The sequence below is a fragment of the Strix aluco genome, chromosome 1 (assembly GCF_031877795.1).
Source record: "Strix aluco isolate bStrAlu1 chromosome 1, bStrAlu1.hap1, whole genome shotgun sequence".
Taxonomy (NCBI): Eukaryota; Metazoa; Chordata; class Aves; order Strigiformes; family Strigidae; genus Strix; species Strix aluco.
The window spans coordinates 115,733,669-115,748,910 of NC_133931.1; the positions used below are offsets into that span (position 1 = coordinate 115,733,669).

Here is a 15,242-nt window from a genome sequence, read left to right on the forward strand (position 1 = left end):
GCATACCTAATGCTCTGAAAGCCTTGAGCATGTTCTATATCATGCAGGACTTAAAGACAAGTACAGGGGAATCTTTTGGGGATCCTGTTGGAGTTCTCTATGGCCATGAGGCAGCAGGGAATTACAGGGTACAGCCACTGAGGAGCAAAGAGAGAGGAATGGAGGGTGGAGATCAATACACCAACTCAGCAGACACTTCCTGCAGCAGATAGCTGGAGCATTAATGTAGTTCATCTGATGCAAAGTAATGTGTTATTTTGTAGTGATGACTGCTTTTCATGTGCAAACCCCTTAATGTGTCTACACGTACGTGCTGATGATATGAGAGCGAGTGATCAAGTCCTTTCTACCCTGTTAATTTGTTTCCCATGATTTCATGTAAGTAGCCCTTCTGCATCTCCCTTTGATCTTGCATGGATTATATATACTAAAACACAGTAATTTCTTCATCTAAGACTCAAGCTGTAATCTCTCTGGGACAATAATAATTTTTGATGTTGGACTTGTATGAGGAGTGATGGGGTGGTCCTGGTTCCTCAACTGTGAGTCTAGAAGGGACTGCAATCTTATTAGCAGCCAGCATAATAATAACAGTATCCAGTGCACTGATACTGTGCCTCTAAATTTGTTCTTTTGCCATTGCTTTGCTTAAGAAATGTAATCTTATAGATGTCTCCACTGCCTGTTGCTTTGATTATAAAAAGCAACTTTCCCCTCCTACAGAGTCATAAATAGATGGTTGAATATCAAACATTATTTGTATTGCAGAGGCATCCCTCTGGTCCCCACCCTTTCTTGCATCTCACTGTCAGGAGCTATGTACACACCTATCAGCTGTTTCTCTTTGTGCAGGAGAAAACAGAGAAGGTGAAAAGAGAGAAGGTTATAAAAAAATGTACTTGGTTATTTGACCAGACAAAGCTCTTCACAGAAATATGCTGGAACAGCTTCTCAAAGCTTAGTGCCAGCTCTGTGTGCTGTCCCTTTTCTCACCAGAGTCAAATCTATCACTGCCAACCTCAGCCTCAGCTTAATTGCAACACAGGAGAGAGGGCATCATTGCAAGAAAGTTGGCAAATGAGGACAGTGAGAGAAATAAAGTGAAGGAGGCAGGAACAATTGATACTGAATGAAAATGAACCAGTTTTGCAACACAGAAACAGCTTTCTGGAGGGAAGTGGATGAGAGATGTGGGGTACGGGGCTTTCCCCAACACAGTGGTTGTTCTTCCCATGACACTGCTCACCAAGGTGACACTGAAGTTAGGTGGCAGGAATCGATGACCTGCTCAGGATAAAGAATCATTGCAACAGGGATACCGAGGTTGCTTTGGTCTGCAAATGAAGCTTTTGGCAAATAGGGGATTTAATGGATTCGAATGTTTAGCTTTATTTGCCAAAGGAAAAAAACCCTGTTTGCTTTTGATGATACACACACAAAACACAATGAGATTTCCTTTAAATAAATAAATTGACAACTACTGCTCTGGAGGCTCTGGATGTGAACCAGCAACAGCAGCGTTAAGCCATTTTAAATTGGTGTGAATGCAATTTTCACACCTATTCTTTTTTAATTTAGGTCCATTTGAAATCCAAACAGCCCTCTATTACTAATTTGTTATGGCAATATTAATTAATGGTTTTGCTCTACAGCAATAAGAATGCTGTTTAGACTGCGTGAGATAGTTTAAAAGGACTACAAGACTAGAAAAGCAATCTGTAAACTGGTCAGATGCAGTTGGGGGTCACTTGATATCCTAAAATGAGCACAGTGCACTTGGAAAGCCTGGGAGTGTGTGGATGTATTTCTACCGGTGCAGACTCATTAGGGCTGGTTAGGTCAGCACCTTTTTGATGTTGTCTGCTTTTTTGGAATGTACGAACTTTATCTCCCAAGGTGGGGAGAAACGATTGTCAGACTTCCATAAAAGCTGATGTTGAAGAATTGTATATTATTTGATGGACAACATGAGTTCAGACCAAGTATGCCATGAAACAAGGAACAATATTTAGTGACTTAGTGAGGTGCACAGTTATGTGTTGTAATTTCCATTCTTCTGACTCACTTTATCTCTGCCATTAGTTTAGCAGATCTCCAGGCTCCTATCTTGGTTACTCTGATCAAGATAGTGTGCCCAGGCTCAGACCATCAATGGTATTTATCTTGCACTGGAGTGGCATGGCATAGCATAGATAAGACTTCTGGTTTGAGGAAGAACAGTAGCTGGCAGATTGATGGGCAAATCTTGTGACCATTTCATCTCGTTCATGGATTATCTCAGCTACCTTCTCTTTACCCTACACACAGGCAAGAGCTCAGGTCCTCTAGCCATCATTGTACCTGTATGAGAATCACAGAAGTGGATCAAAGCACTGTTGATGGTGGTAAAGAAGCCACAATCTCAACTATTTTGGCTTTAAATGACAAGATTAAAAATTTTTCCTGGTGTAAAGTGTGATATGCTTTTATTTATTTTTTGGTTATAATGTTGCAGTCAGCCCAAACACATTGTAGAACAATCCCAGGGAAGAAAATCAGAGGCACAGTGATGTTCTTTTAAGAAACTACTGGTACCGTAAAGTGCTCACAATTTCATGGTGAGTTTTCAGCATTGGCAGGTGAGGGGCAGGAGAGGCAACTAAAGAAAGAAGTTGGACTGCAGCTGCCCCAGGGAATTAATCTATTTCTGGCTTTGCTATTCTTGCATTTCTTTGTTTTGCCTGAATCAGAAGAGATCAAGGTGGCAGGATTTTACATCTATGCTCTGCATCTCCTGTCGGTTCAGGAAGCCTCCTGTGTAGGCAGCACCTCTCAGGACAGACTGGAGGGTATCGTGCCTCTTTTGACATTTTACATTGAATCTCCCTTGGTCAGTGGGAAAAGTGGCTGTCAGTCCGAGGGCATGCCTGAGGCCCAGGCTGAGGGACGCCAGGTCCCCTAGGGGCCCTGATGGGCAAGGCAGAAAAGTCAGTGGACAGGAGGCCCAGATCATAAGGACATCTGAACTTTTTTGACACTTTCTTGGACTCTGTGAAATCTGTAAGTTCAGTGCAACTGGACTACCAGTATTACAAGATTTTTGGCTTTTCCTTTTTCCAGTCAAGCTATAATCAGGAAAAGCCAAATTCCGGCCTCCTAACACCACTGGTAACAGCAAAGTGAACAGGAACAGAGACATGCAAAGTTGGAATACTCTTTGTAAAAGGCAACCACAGAGATAAACATACTCCTGGATTCTACAAAATACTCAAAATATAGGTGAAACTGTTACAACTGATCTTGTTTGCCTGGCCCTACTATCAATGAGTCAGCTATCTGATATCCTAACATATATGATGAAGCACATGAAAAGAGTGAATGGTTGGATGGTACAATAGTTATTCCTTACTCTGTGAAGAAATCAAACCCCCCATAATATTTCAGATTCTATCCCTAAGCTGTTTGGGTTTCAGTGTGCTCTCCTACTTTTAAACGCTTTTGGACACAGACCAAGCTGAGCCTACTAAGTAGGAATAGCTTTGAAAACTTCGCTTGAAATGTGTCCTTGAAAAGGTGGTTTGCAGATCAGGGAGATAGAAGGAGCTGAAGAAACTTTTGGAGCAGCTGCCTCTGACCACAGCACAATGAGAACTACACTCTGCCCAATACAGTTACCACCTCTTCGACTGACCAAACAGCCAGATGGGCTGACTGAGGCAGTGAGTAAAGACAGCCATTTGATGAGATACTGCATAACACAGTGAGAACAAGCAAAGATGCTTTGGATTTAATGCTTAAGCTGTAGCCAAGCTGAAGTCAGTGGAAATATGTCTGTTGTTTTCAGAAGTTGTGTTATGACTTAAGTGAGTAACACAAACTCGGGTTTTTTGTCATAGCTGCTATGTCTGTTGATGAGAGCAGCTAGTAAGGGGGTCAGCAGAAATTGATGTTAAGGCTTATCTCTCCATTAATGTGCTGAATGCTGGCATTAAAAGTGCCTGAGTAATCTTTTAGTTGGACAATACATAACCACTCAAAAAATACTGGCAGAGAAAGTTCAGTGACACCATTTCACTGACATTTATACTTCCAGAACAGTGAGGAGAAGAAGATAAGGAGGGCAGAAGTCTACAGAAAGGAGAAAAGGCCATAAAAAAGGGAATATACACTGAAGAATGTGTTGCCTAGTGAACAACTGGGGACCCAGGTAAGATGTGATATTCAAGTAGAAGATGATCATGAAGTCCAGCAACCAGGGAATATTTCAGAGAGCTCAGTCACTGAGGCAATTATACTTGTGGTGCAGTTTCAGAACATAACAAACCATCAGTTGATGAATGCGTGGTATTTACCTGCCAACCAACCCAGCAAAGTTCACAGGGGACAACAAAGCACCCAGCAGGACAGGACTAGAGATTCCTCTTTATATCCAAGTGCTAGGTTTCTATAGGGAAAGATAGGCATGTTCATCAAAACAAACTACTTTTTACCAGATTTAATTCGGGCAGGAAACAGCATAGATTTCTCATTTAAAACTATCTGTACTTTGGAGAAGTACCGGGAGGATGGAACTACCAGGTTGATTAAGGCTTCCATAATGCCTGCGAAGCACTCTGTGAAGATCACTGCTATTATTAAATTATGTTATTATCCCACTGGTTCACAGAGTTTACAAACCCAGAATTAAAAGGAAGAGGTGGAGGATTATGATGTATTTTAGAATTTCTTACATTTCTTACGTTTCCTTTTTGGAAACACAGGAAGAAAACTTCTGGGTCACCAAATATAATTCCTGGGTCCTACAGGCAATCATGTCACCTAAAGTATTCATCTCCTATCAAACTCCTTGAACATCTAATGAACATCTTTACTAATGTTAATGAGAATTGCTACTAATAATTTGCATTTACACACTATTTAAGGATCCTGAAGTGTTCTTTCATATAATATGCTCGTTTTTATTACAGGCATATTGGATTTCAATGACTTGCCTAGGGTCTCACAGCAAGCCAACAGCAGAATGACTCTTAGTGCTCACAGTGCTTTGCATTAAATCCTGGACATTAACAGCTCCCTTCATAAAGGGAGCTTTGTAGCAGTAGATCACCTCCTGGTGCTGGTGGATCAAACCTTTTATGATAGTGCAAACAAAGCAAGAAATTACTTGAACCCATGTAATACTTCCCAATGTCTGCAAATCTTAGTTTCTTTTGAACTTAGAAGATTGACACAAGTCTGGGTAATGCTAAGATAGCCTTTGGCATGATCAACTATGAAATTTTGATGTGCCAAGTATGTACCTCAGCTCTATATTTTCTGTATTAATACAGCGGTAATTTCTACATTTTTTCCAGGAAAACTTCAGAGCTTTCACTATCCCTTGTGCTGTTGGAGGCATATTTGAAAACAAAAAAAAAAGCAACCCAAAAAGTAAGCCTATAATAAACAAAAATCCGTAACTTTTCTAGTGGCAGAATGGTCTGGAGGGTTTGCGCTGACACAGGCACGTTCCTTGTCATTGCTGTCTCCTCTGAATGGCACTGTCCTCATCAAATACTAACTCTAAAAGGAGGGTATGGGGCATCTCTTTGTTTATGGGTTACTTTCTGTCAAGTAAGATGCAGTACCACAGAATGACCTGATTTTTCTGCCCATGTCAATGTTATCATTCCCTCTAGCAAATTGAAACGTTGGTATTTCCCCCTACATTTTGCCTTCTCATCTATGCCTCCTATGGAAAAGGCTGCAAATTATAGCCAATGATTTCATGATACTATTTTCAAGCTTTTGCCTTCAGCATCCTGATCTTTCTATGAGAAAAGAGCTATTTGGTGGCATGGCACTTGCTATAACATTAGAGGAACAATCTGGTAGAATAACAACAGCTACAGCAATACTGATCCCATTCATCAAAAGAGTTTCTCCAACGTGGTAGTGGCTACCCAGGAGCTCTCACCTGTGGCAAATGGTGACATTTACTCCTGCTGGGAATGTGGCTGGGCAGCCGAATGTTAAAGAGGGCCTGCAGGGCTGCCTGCGCTGCTTGCCCCTTGGCCAGCTTCTTGCTACGTCCTGAGCCTTCAAATGTTCTCCCATCCACTCGCACTGCCATCACAAAACTCTTGATGTGCTGTTTCTCCACCGTCTCTGATAGGCAAACGTACCGCAGGCCTGACCGCAGCTCATTTAGCAGCACCACTGGGTTCTTCTCGCTCTCTGCTTTGGATGCCATCTTGTGCTTGTTTTGCTTACCGTGGCCCATTAAGTCCAGCGTATGGCAGAGTAGGCGCCCATGTCGATAAGCAGTGGAAAGCAATTCGTTATTAACTGGGTTATAGACTGAAAAGTCCTCACTGTGTGTAGATGGTTCGAACTCCTTGAACAGAGTATCTGGAAAGTCTGCTTGATCAGAAGTAAAGTCTGTGGATGGGTTGATACAGTTCCCCATGGCAAAGTGAGCTTGGCAGGCATTGGGGAACTGAACGAATGACTTCAGAGCTAGCTCCGCAGCACGCATTTTGGCTTTCTTTTTTGTGGGCCCTGTGCCTTCAAATGTAAGTCCATTTACTTCCACAGCAACAGCAAAGACTGGAGCATGCACTGGACCTGTCTGGGAAACCATTTTATATTGTAAACCTGGTTTAAGTTCATGCAGCTGAACCAGAGCATTCTTTGGCGTCACTGACCATGAGACTTTCTTCCAGATGAGTTGGAGTTTGCAGAAATGGCCATTATTGCCTTCCTCTAAGGGTCTTTTTCTCTTACTGCTAGGTGTTCCCCCTCTTGCCCTCTCATTAGAGGATATTGGATGATCCTCCAGGTTGCCAATGTTTCGATTTTCCTTTACTTCTGCACTGCTGGTACCTGTCAGTAAAGAAAGAAAAAACCTCACATTACAGTTGTCATCATAGTAGCTGACATTATGCCTAGGGCTGGCAGAATAGCCAAAAAAAGAAATGAAGTTAATCATAGATATCCTTGCTCAGCCCTTTTTGGGGTTTTTTCCTCAAATAACTGTATAACAGTTGGTTTATAATTTATAGTACAGATTTCCTGCATGTCCTGAATGTTTACTTGTCCCTAATGTTCTACTTGTATTAGTCACTAGCCTCCTGTTTTAAAAATCATTCAAAGATGAAGCATAAATGATGCCACGTGACTTAAATGAACTACTGCATTCACGCTGGATAATTACTAGTAAAAAGTGAATAGTTCGCAAAGTTCCCTTAGGCTGAGATTTATTCTATAATCCATGTGGGTGAATGCTTATGAACACATTATGAGAAATCAGAAATGATTCACAAGTGATTCACAAACAGAAAAATGGGCAAATACATCGAATAATCTATTTGCGATGAATACATTGACCGGCGCTACACACACCGTAGGCTCTTGTGTTGCTAACATCATGAATCCAGCCTTAAGGAATGATCTGACAGACCTTCCTAACGTTTGAAACAATAATTTGCTCTGGACTCAGATTCCAGTTTAATAAGTGAGCGTCTTTCTGTCAAATTCAATTGCAGATACTCTTAGCTCCTGCATCAGCAACAACTAATGCAAAACTTCTAGATAAATCTAAGTGAGACTATCATGATGGGAGTAATTACTGATGTGAAGAATGATCTATGTCAAAGAAAAGCAATGGGAGAGAGTGACTGCCAGGAGCGCCAGGAAGGGAATGAAATGACAGTGGGGAGCTATGGAGGGAGCGCTCCATTGTTGTTGAGCCAATGAATCACACATTGCTCTGAACTATGCTTGTGCAACACCCATGCTGTGAGGCAGTGCTCTTTGCTACAGCAGATGTATGACTGAGAACAGAGATTCATCTCAGTGATGTTCTGAATGAGACAGAAAATGTGCTGCTGTCTAAATAAGCATCCTATAACATTTCTGTCATTTTTGATGAGTTTGTTTAAGTGTATTGCCTCTCTGATACATCCTACAGTCCTCCTGTGTGTTCCTAGGGGCAGAGACAAGTTGACGAAGTAAACATGAGTGTAACCAACCTGTAAAGCAACCCATCTCTGGAGTGATGCACCTGATCCTTTTCTGAGCAGACCACTGCCTCCTGCCTGCCGTATTCCAAACAGCATTGAGTGTGGAACCTTTCCCATGGTTTGTTACTGTCAGACACGAGCATGCCACCTGTGCAGGCTGCGTGAGTCCCAAGCACAGAGAAGGTCCCTGTGGTCCTTAGAGGACAGAGAATGGTCCTCCCACTTTCTGCGGGGCTACAGCCATATTTGGCTTCCTCTCTACCCTGATGTACAAGCTGGCTGCAAGGATGTAAGGGGTGAACTGCTGGCTATGCCTGGAGAAGCCTCTGTTGGAGTGGTGTGTCTTTACTGTAGCCCAGTATTAGGCTGGGCTGACAGATGCACAGGAGCCTGCAGAGAATTATGTGGAACTAACCATCATGATTGAAAACCACCTTTTTATCCTGATGGGTTGCACTTGTATTAAATATCAAAAGACTTTTCCCATCATAGCAATAAGTCTGCACTCATGCAAGTTCCACAGAAAGCAGCTCAATGATTAGACATGAGTAAAAATCATGGCTCAATTGCATGTGTGGGGGTCCATTTGCAGGACTGAGTCTTTAGGCTCCCTTTCCTGAAAACCTTTCAGCACACACTGAGCTTCCAGCCTGTGCCTATGTTTCACCAAAGTTACTCGCAGAGCTATGTGCTGCAGTGCTTTGCTGAGGCAGAACATGAACTGACAAATTAAGGTCTTAATGACTAGTTAATTTTTAGTTTCTGAAGCTAAGGGGAGAGAGTAAAGACAGGTGAGGAAGGAAAGAAAAAGAAATACATAATAAAAAAAGAAAAAGTTTCAGCATATGGCATTCAGTTGTATGACATCTTTAAACCATCCTCTCTGGAAATAAGACATTTAAAAAGTTAGGTTAACTAAGACACAGGAATAATGTGGTCTTTTCTCACTGAGTTCACAACTCTATTTATGGAAACTCTGATGTGAGGGGGAAGGAGATACCAACTTTTGCTTTCCTCTGTCTAGCCTGGCAGTGGCTTTGGCCAGCCATTTTCCACCATGACCCTTTCTCATGTTTCCATCCCACTCAGAATATGCCTCTTTGGTTGCATGCATTTTTTTAAATAAAGGTGAAATATTTTGACTCAGACATACTTTTTAGCAGGAAGCAGGTTTGGTTCTGTATTTCACACCTCCTCTCTCATCTTACCTAATAGGTTTTTACAGAGCCAATTATGGTACATAATGACATTGTAGTCAGGAAGCATGAAAAGAAAGAGAGCTCTTGCTTCACACAATATTCAGGTTTGAAAAGAATTTTTATTGATTATGCACCACCGAATAGGAAAATTCAAGGAGTTATTTGTATTTATAATTCATATTGTCTTATTCCATCTGTGTTTTCTTTCATAGTCAGAGAACCACAGATCTGTGAACATGAATCTGTGACCTTAACATTTTGCCTTAATCACCCTCACTAAAACAGTGGTTAACTAAACCCATGGAAATATAAAATAAACATTACTTGTTTGTCTTAAATTCTGCCTATGAAATTGTCTAGTCCAGGTTTTGGCCAACAGGGAGTTTGTATTGATGTAGTGAAAAGAATGCAGAGATGCAAGTGTAAAACTTCCAGAGATCAGGCACAAAGGACATGTGGACAATGTTGGGTGTGTGTGACAGTGACGTGCTGTATTTGTGGTATGTTTCGGCCTTGTCACAGCGAAGGAAATCCATGTAAGTATACTTATAGTCAACCAGATTTCTAGAGGACCTGATCCTGAAATACCGGGAAATAATTCAGTTCTTCACAGACCTCAGCGAGAGTTGCAGCAGCAGGCCAAAAGTCATTATGACATGTAAATCAGAGGCAGCCTAAATTCAGTGAGTGCCTCAGAAAGTCTGTGAGCCTGATGGACTTGTGTGATACCTGGCAGCCGCTTCACAATGTGAAATTACTTTATACTTTCAGGTATCTTTGAAATAGGAGGTCTTTGAAATGTGTCTTTTATGAGACCTCTGTGTAGCAGACATAAGATTACCTCTCTAATGGTGGCACATGTACTTCTATTGTGAAAATCAGACAAAGCAGGCAAATGACACCAAACTACGTAAGATAAATACTGTAAGCAGCTGTAATAGAACAATCACAAGCAATTTTAGAAATGAAGAGCACTAAAAGGAAAGGGGTAAGTCAGAGGATGCACACAGGGAAAATGCAAAACTGGATCATTTTCAGTCCTGTTATCTCTTATAATGTCTTTGCTCTTGAGTTCCCAAAACACATTCTCTACATTTGGAAAAAAAAGAAAAAAAAAAAAAAAGGTTTTCCTATAATGAAAGGTTGGAGAATAATAAAATTGTAATGGAAGGGAGTTAAAAAAAAGGAGAAAGAAAAATATTACAATTTTGGGGAATAGTTTCTAATTTCTTGTGTAAGATTTCCAGAAGAGCCCCACAACTCTGTAGTGTAATATCTCCTCATGTAACTTTATTCATTGATTTTTGCAGTTTCACAAGCAAGAGGAGACATTGCAATCTTGTATTTGCTTCAGTAATTGCATGGGAGAGAGGAAAGCAGTTAGTGAAATATATTTATTTATGCACTATTCCTCAATCTTCTGCCTGCTCTTTCATGTTTTTCTCCTTTTGGTCATTATGCACAGTAGAGTTAACCTAGAGAGTCTGCATCATCAAGAGCTTTTCAGAACTATAATGCATCACTAATAATGACACTGCCTATGTCTCTGGGTCATAAGGGCTCTGCAGAACTAGCCATCCGATACTCCACGCTACATTTGAAGAGATAATATTGTTCCTGTTGAAGGTTATTCTGCTGCCAAGCCAACTTCCAGGGAGGATGGGAAAGGAGAGGTGGTAGGTGGCATCTTCATTTTGGCTAGTATCTTTACTGTTGAATTACTGTTGAATTACATTATTGAAAAGCTATGATATTGAAAGAAAGAATTTGAAGTCTTTGTAGTATAGCAAACTTCTGATTCAACTGATAGCTCTGACACAGGAACTTACTGTTTTTAGAAATGTTTAGTAATCACCAGATTTGCAACAATACAGGTAGGACGTAATTTTTATTTTTCTGTGTTTTAATATCTAACCCCTGTTTGACCTGCTTATGCAGAGTACATTTTTGCTGTCCATCTACATCACATTGACTGCAGAGGTTAGAAAGATTGACCTCCATAACTCCTGGCATACTTGAAAGTGATTAAAATCAGAAGTAATAAGTATGAACCCAGGAGCCAGAGCCACAGTACCTTTGTCCAAGGTCAGCTACTATATCAGATGCCATGTAGGGCAGTCTCTTCTTGCAAGCAATATGGCATTTTCTTACACTTATTGAATCCAAAATGGAGGATTGGGAACTCTTCTGCTGGGATTTTTAGGTCCATATTCTTGACTTTAGGCATGGGAGAAATCCAAACAATGGCAAAAGACACAGTTTTCAAAACAAAACCAGGGGGTTTAATTCTGTGGGGGATTGCCTGGGGCTCTGACTGCTGGAAGGGGATATTCACTGTCCTCTTCGAGGCAGGGTTCCTGCTGTATCTCACACTGTGCAATCAAAAGCTCTGGGACCTCATGCTGCCTGAAGGGGACTTTGACCAACATGATCATAACTGAACATGCTTCAGTGCACTGAATGTCAGGCTGGGATTCATCTTGCAAGACTATTGCAGAGGCTGAAATCCCTATGTTGGGGACCATCACCACCATTATTGGGGATCATCACCACCAGGTCCCTCTGCAGACACTGGGAAAAGTATATGCCTGCAGAAGGGTGCTGCACTGAGTCTTTGCATATGGCAGCATTGCACAATGAGATCCCCAGGAGTCATATGCTCCTGCTAGAGGTACACCCTAGATTTGCAAGTATCTGTGTCTGATGATAGTCTGCCTGGACGCTGTGGCATAGTGTGGATGGAACGATTAAAGATCAGGGACAGGCAGAAGTCTGTAACATCATGAAAGGCAGACAGGCAGGCAGTGAGCAGGGAATGATTATTTACTGTTTCATGCAATCCAAACACTAGAGACAGCAGGCTTGAAGCAATAAAAGGGTGCACTTTTTGAAAACACTGAGCTCCCTATTCCTTCCTGTTGTTGAGATCAGAAGTATCAGTGGGCTCCAGAGAGGACTAGACAGGTCTGTTGATGTCTAAGAAATATGATGATTCAGGTACAAAATCTAGATGAGTAAATTTCTTGCTGGGTGTTAGAAAGATATACTGGGTGTATAGAAAGAGGGGAAGATCACCATTTAAATGTCCTTTTTCTCAATGCATCGCTAACAGCAAATGTTGAAGACAGTGTACAGAGCTAAACCTCCTACTGCTAATCCTGTGTGACATGTCTTACATTCTTAGCTACAACTGACTTCTGGGAATGAATAGGGTGGTCCTTTTCTCGCATATTCAAGATAAGGTCTTCGTAGAGATTGACAATTACTTTACACAAAATTCCATTCCAAAGGTACATAGTGCCTTCGATCCATTTTTCTAGTATTAGCTCATGAATCAAGACCCACAATAATAGTGTCTATATGCTAATAATCACCAGTTGAAAATGTAGTTAACTTGGCATGGCTCCCTTTGTAAACAAAGCCTAAAGGAATGTGAAACAGGATTTGTATCTGTTTCAACTACTGGGATTCTGCCTACCAATACAGCACATTCTGGGAAGGGGCACTCTCATGGGATGCTCAGTGAGCAGAAAACTACAGGGATAAGCAGACCACTTCTCTTGTCAGCATTCTCCTAGGTCCTTGTTAAATTGTTAACACAGAAGAAGGTTCCTCTGCTTGTTCAGAGCAAATCACTGAAGCTCTTTAAAATGCTGAATTACTACACAGACACATGTGTGCTATAGACATTAGTGGGATTTATACTGCTATAATAGAAGTGAACACTGAAATAAGTAATTCACCTTTTTTTTTTTTTTTTTTTTTTTTTTTAAATAGGTTCTAATAGTAACACCTAAAATGCGTTGTATCTGCCAAGAAACAAATTGCTGCCTTATCACTGGAGTGTATGTTTGACCCAAGAGAGGACTAGGCATGATGACCCTGAAAACTGAAATCTGCTATTTCCCTTTCAGAAAACATAGCCTACCCTGTCCATGTGAGCTATTTTAAAGCCTGTGCAGGCACGAAGCAGTCTTGGCATTACAGCAGCAATAAGAAAATGGTGTTACAGTGTTTGGCTTGCACAAACTTCCTACATTACCTAAAAATAACTAAGTAGCACATTTGGGAAACATTACGCAGGAGGTGCCTGCACAAGCTCATCATGTGCATAATATGTTTCCTGTGTGTACTTCTCATATATCTTCCTGAAAATGTAGCCTCCCTGGGACCAATTTTGAAGGTTTTTCAGGATTTTTTTTGCCTTTGCTAAGATATGTAAAAACCTGTCAGTCCCTGTGCAGCTGAACGGTGTGATGTCCATGTGATACTCAGCAGCAGAAAACAGAGGGCTGTGCTTCTCTACTCCTTCAACAGCTATTCCCCTTGGTGTTGCACCATGATCAAACCACGGCAGATTAGCAACAACAGGGAAAAAAAGCCCATTCCTCCCACCCAATGGCTCTAATAGGGCAACATGTCAGTGTGTGTCTGACTGGAAAAGAAACCCATCTGGTAGGTGATACTAAAACTCAGAGAGTTGCTCATTTGATTCAGAAAGCTTCCCTCCCTTTTTTTAATGATTCAAGATGTGTTACAATAAGCAGGGCTGGATAACACACAATAATTTCTTCTAGGTGATAAATGGGAGGGCTTACTGAGGGTTATACAGTCCTAACTGCACACTCCCAGACTTCTTGGTGTTTTGAAGACTTCATAACTCCTTCAAACCCAGCAGGACTTGCCTCCAGCTCTGCAGTCACGGGTTCAGGGAGTGTCAGTGACTTTGTTCAGGTGTAAGGGCCCAAGAGAATCTGGTGGATAACTCTGGGGTTACACCTAGTTTATTTAAGCCTGGTTAATCATCTCTTCTTAGCTGGATGAGGTTTCTTTTTTTTTTTCTTTTATTTTTGTTTTCCAGGTCATATCACAGAAGTAAAAGAGAAAACAGTTTTTCAAGCAGAGGGCTCGTTCCTGCAGTCTTTACTTTGCAAAAGTCCTTTCGTAATCTAGGAAACATAAATGGGGGGAAGATGCAGCACCAAAATGTCCTGGTTTTTAGGGACTGTGAGAAAAGCAAGTGAGCAAAACAAGGTAACATAAACAGGAAAGGAAAAGGAGCTCCACAGTCCTGTAAACCTGAGTGTAAACATCTTATTTTTGTAAGAAGTTTTTCCTTTGTATTTATGACACATCACTTACAGCCCTGTCATGCCAGGGTCTGCACAGAGAAAAGTGGGAAGGTGACCTGTGATTAACCCTTCCTTTGCTGGAGATTGGGGAACATGTTTGCACTCAGCATCAGGGAATTTTGCATTTTACAGGAGGACTGGGCTTATGGCCTGCTGATATTTGCAAATCCACATCCTTTCCACAACTGACCCTACACTGTAGAGCTTTAAACATTATTATTCATCTGTCTATAATGAAAAGAGACTGCTTACTTAAATTGTCTTCATCCTCCATTGTGGTTGCACCAGGACTCAGATACTTGAAGGGTGCTATGAAGGTTGACAGTATGCTTACTTTTTCTAGAAGAAAACAGAAGAAGAGCAACACATAAAATGAGTATTTTGTCAGTGCATTCTGACCTACTCCACACTTTTTCTCAGGTGAAAACATCTCACCAAGTCTGTTTCTTTATTGTTTTTCCTGACTCTACACCCCTACTAAAATTCACAGAACTGCAATACATTTATTATAGCTGGCACGTGCAATACCAAATGCATGTGCCTTCCTGGTTTCTGCCCCTGTGTTGAGCTCCTTGGCCATGCTTCCCAGCAATGGTGCCCAAGCACTGCAGATGTGGGAATGTGGGAGGCTTGAGTGGGTCCAGCTGGGAATGGGGGAGGAGGATGATAGCTGGAGGCAGTCAGTCCTGTGCGAAGGAACTTGAGAACTGCTCTAATGGATGAGATGATCAGCTCCTCTCTTCTTCTTTCCTCTCCCTGACAGAGCCTGAACCAGAAGTCTCAGAGAAAGCTCAAGCGTTGATGACACAAGAGACTATAACTGCTTTTAATTCTTCTAGAAATCATTGATTTGAATTTTGGAAAACCTTTATGGTGTGCACAGTAAGCTATTATCCAAACAATAAGTATCCTATTTGAAATCCTTCTTA

General features: G+C 41.3%; 1 protein-coding gene across 3 annotated transcripts in view; it reads right to left on the reverse strand.

The window, feature by feature from the left end:
* ADARB2 (adenosine deaminase RNA specific B2 (inactive)) overlaps window positions 1–15,242 on the reverse strand; it is a 317,822-nt gene that overhangs the window by 99,231 nt on the left and 203,349 nt on the right. For all 3 annotated transcript variants that reach the window (XM_074832022.1, XM_074832041.1, XM_074832032.1), the window contains 2 exons: window positions 14,566–14,652; window positions 5,936–6,843 (listed from right to left, as the gene is read on the reverse strand). In XM_074832022.1, the coding sequence (XP_074688123.1) occupies window positions 5,936–6,843; window positions 14,566–14,652 (995 nt within the window). The remainder of the gene's footprint in view (window positions 1–5,935; window positions 6,844–14,565; window positions 14,653–15,242) is intronic.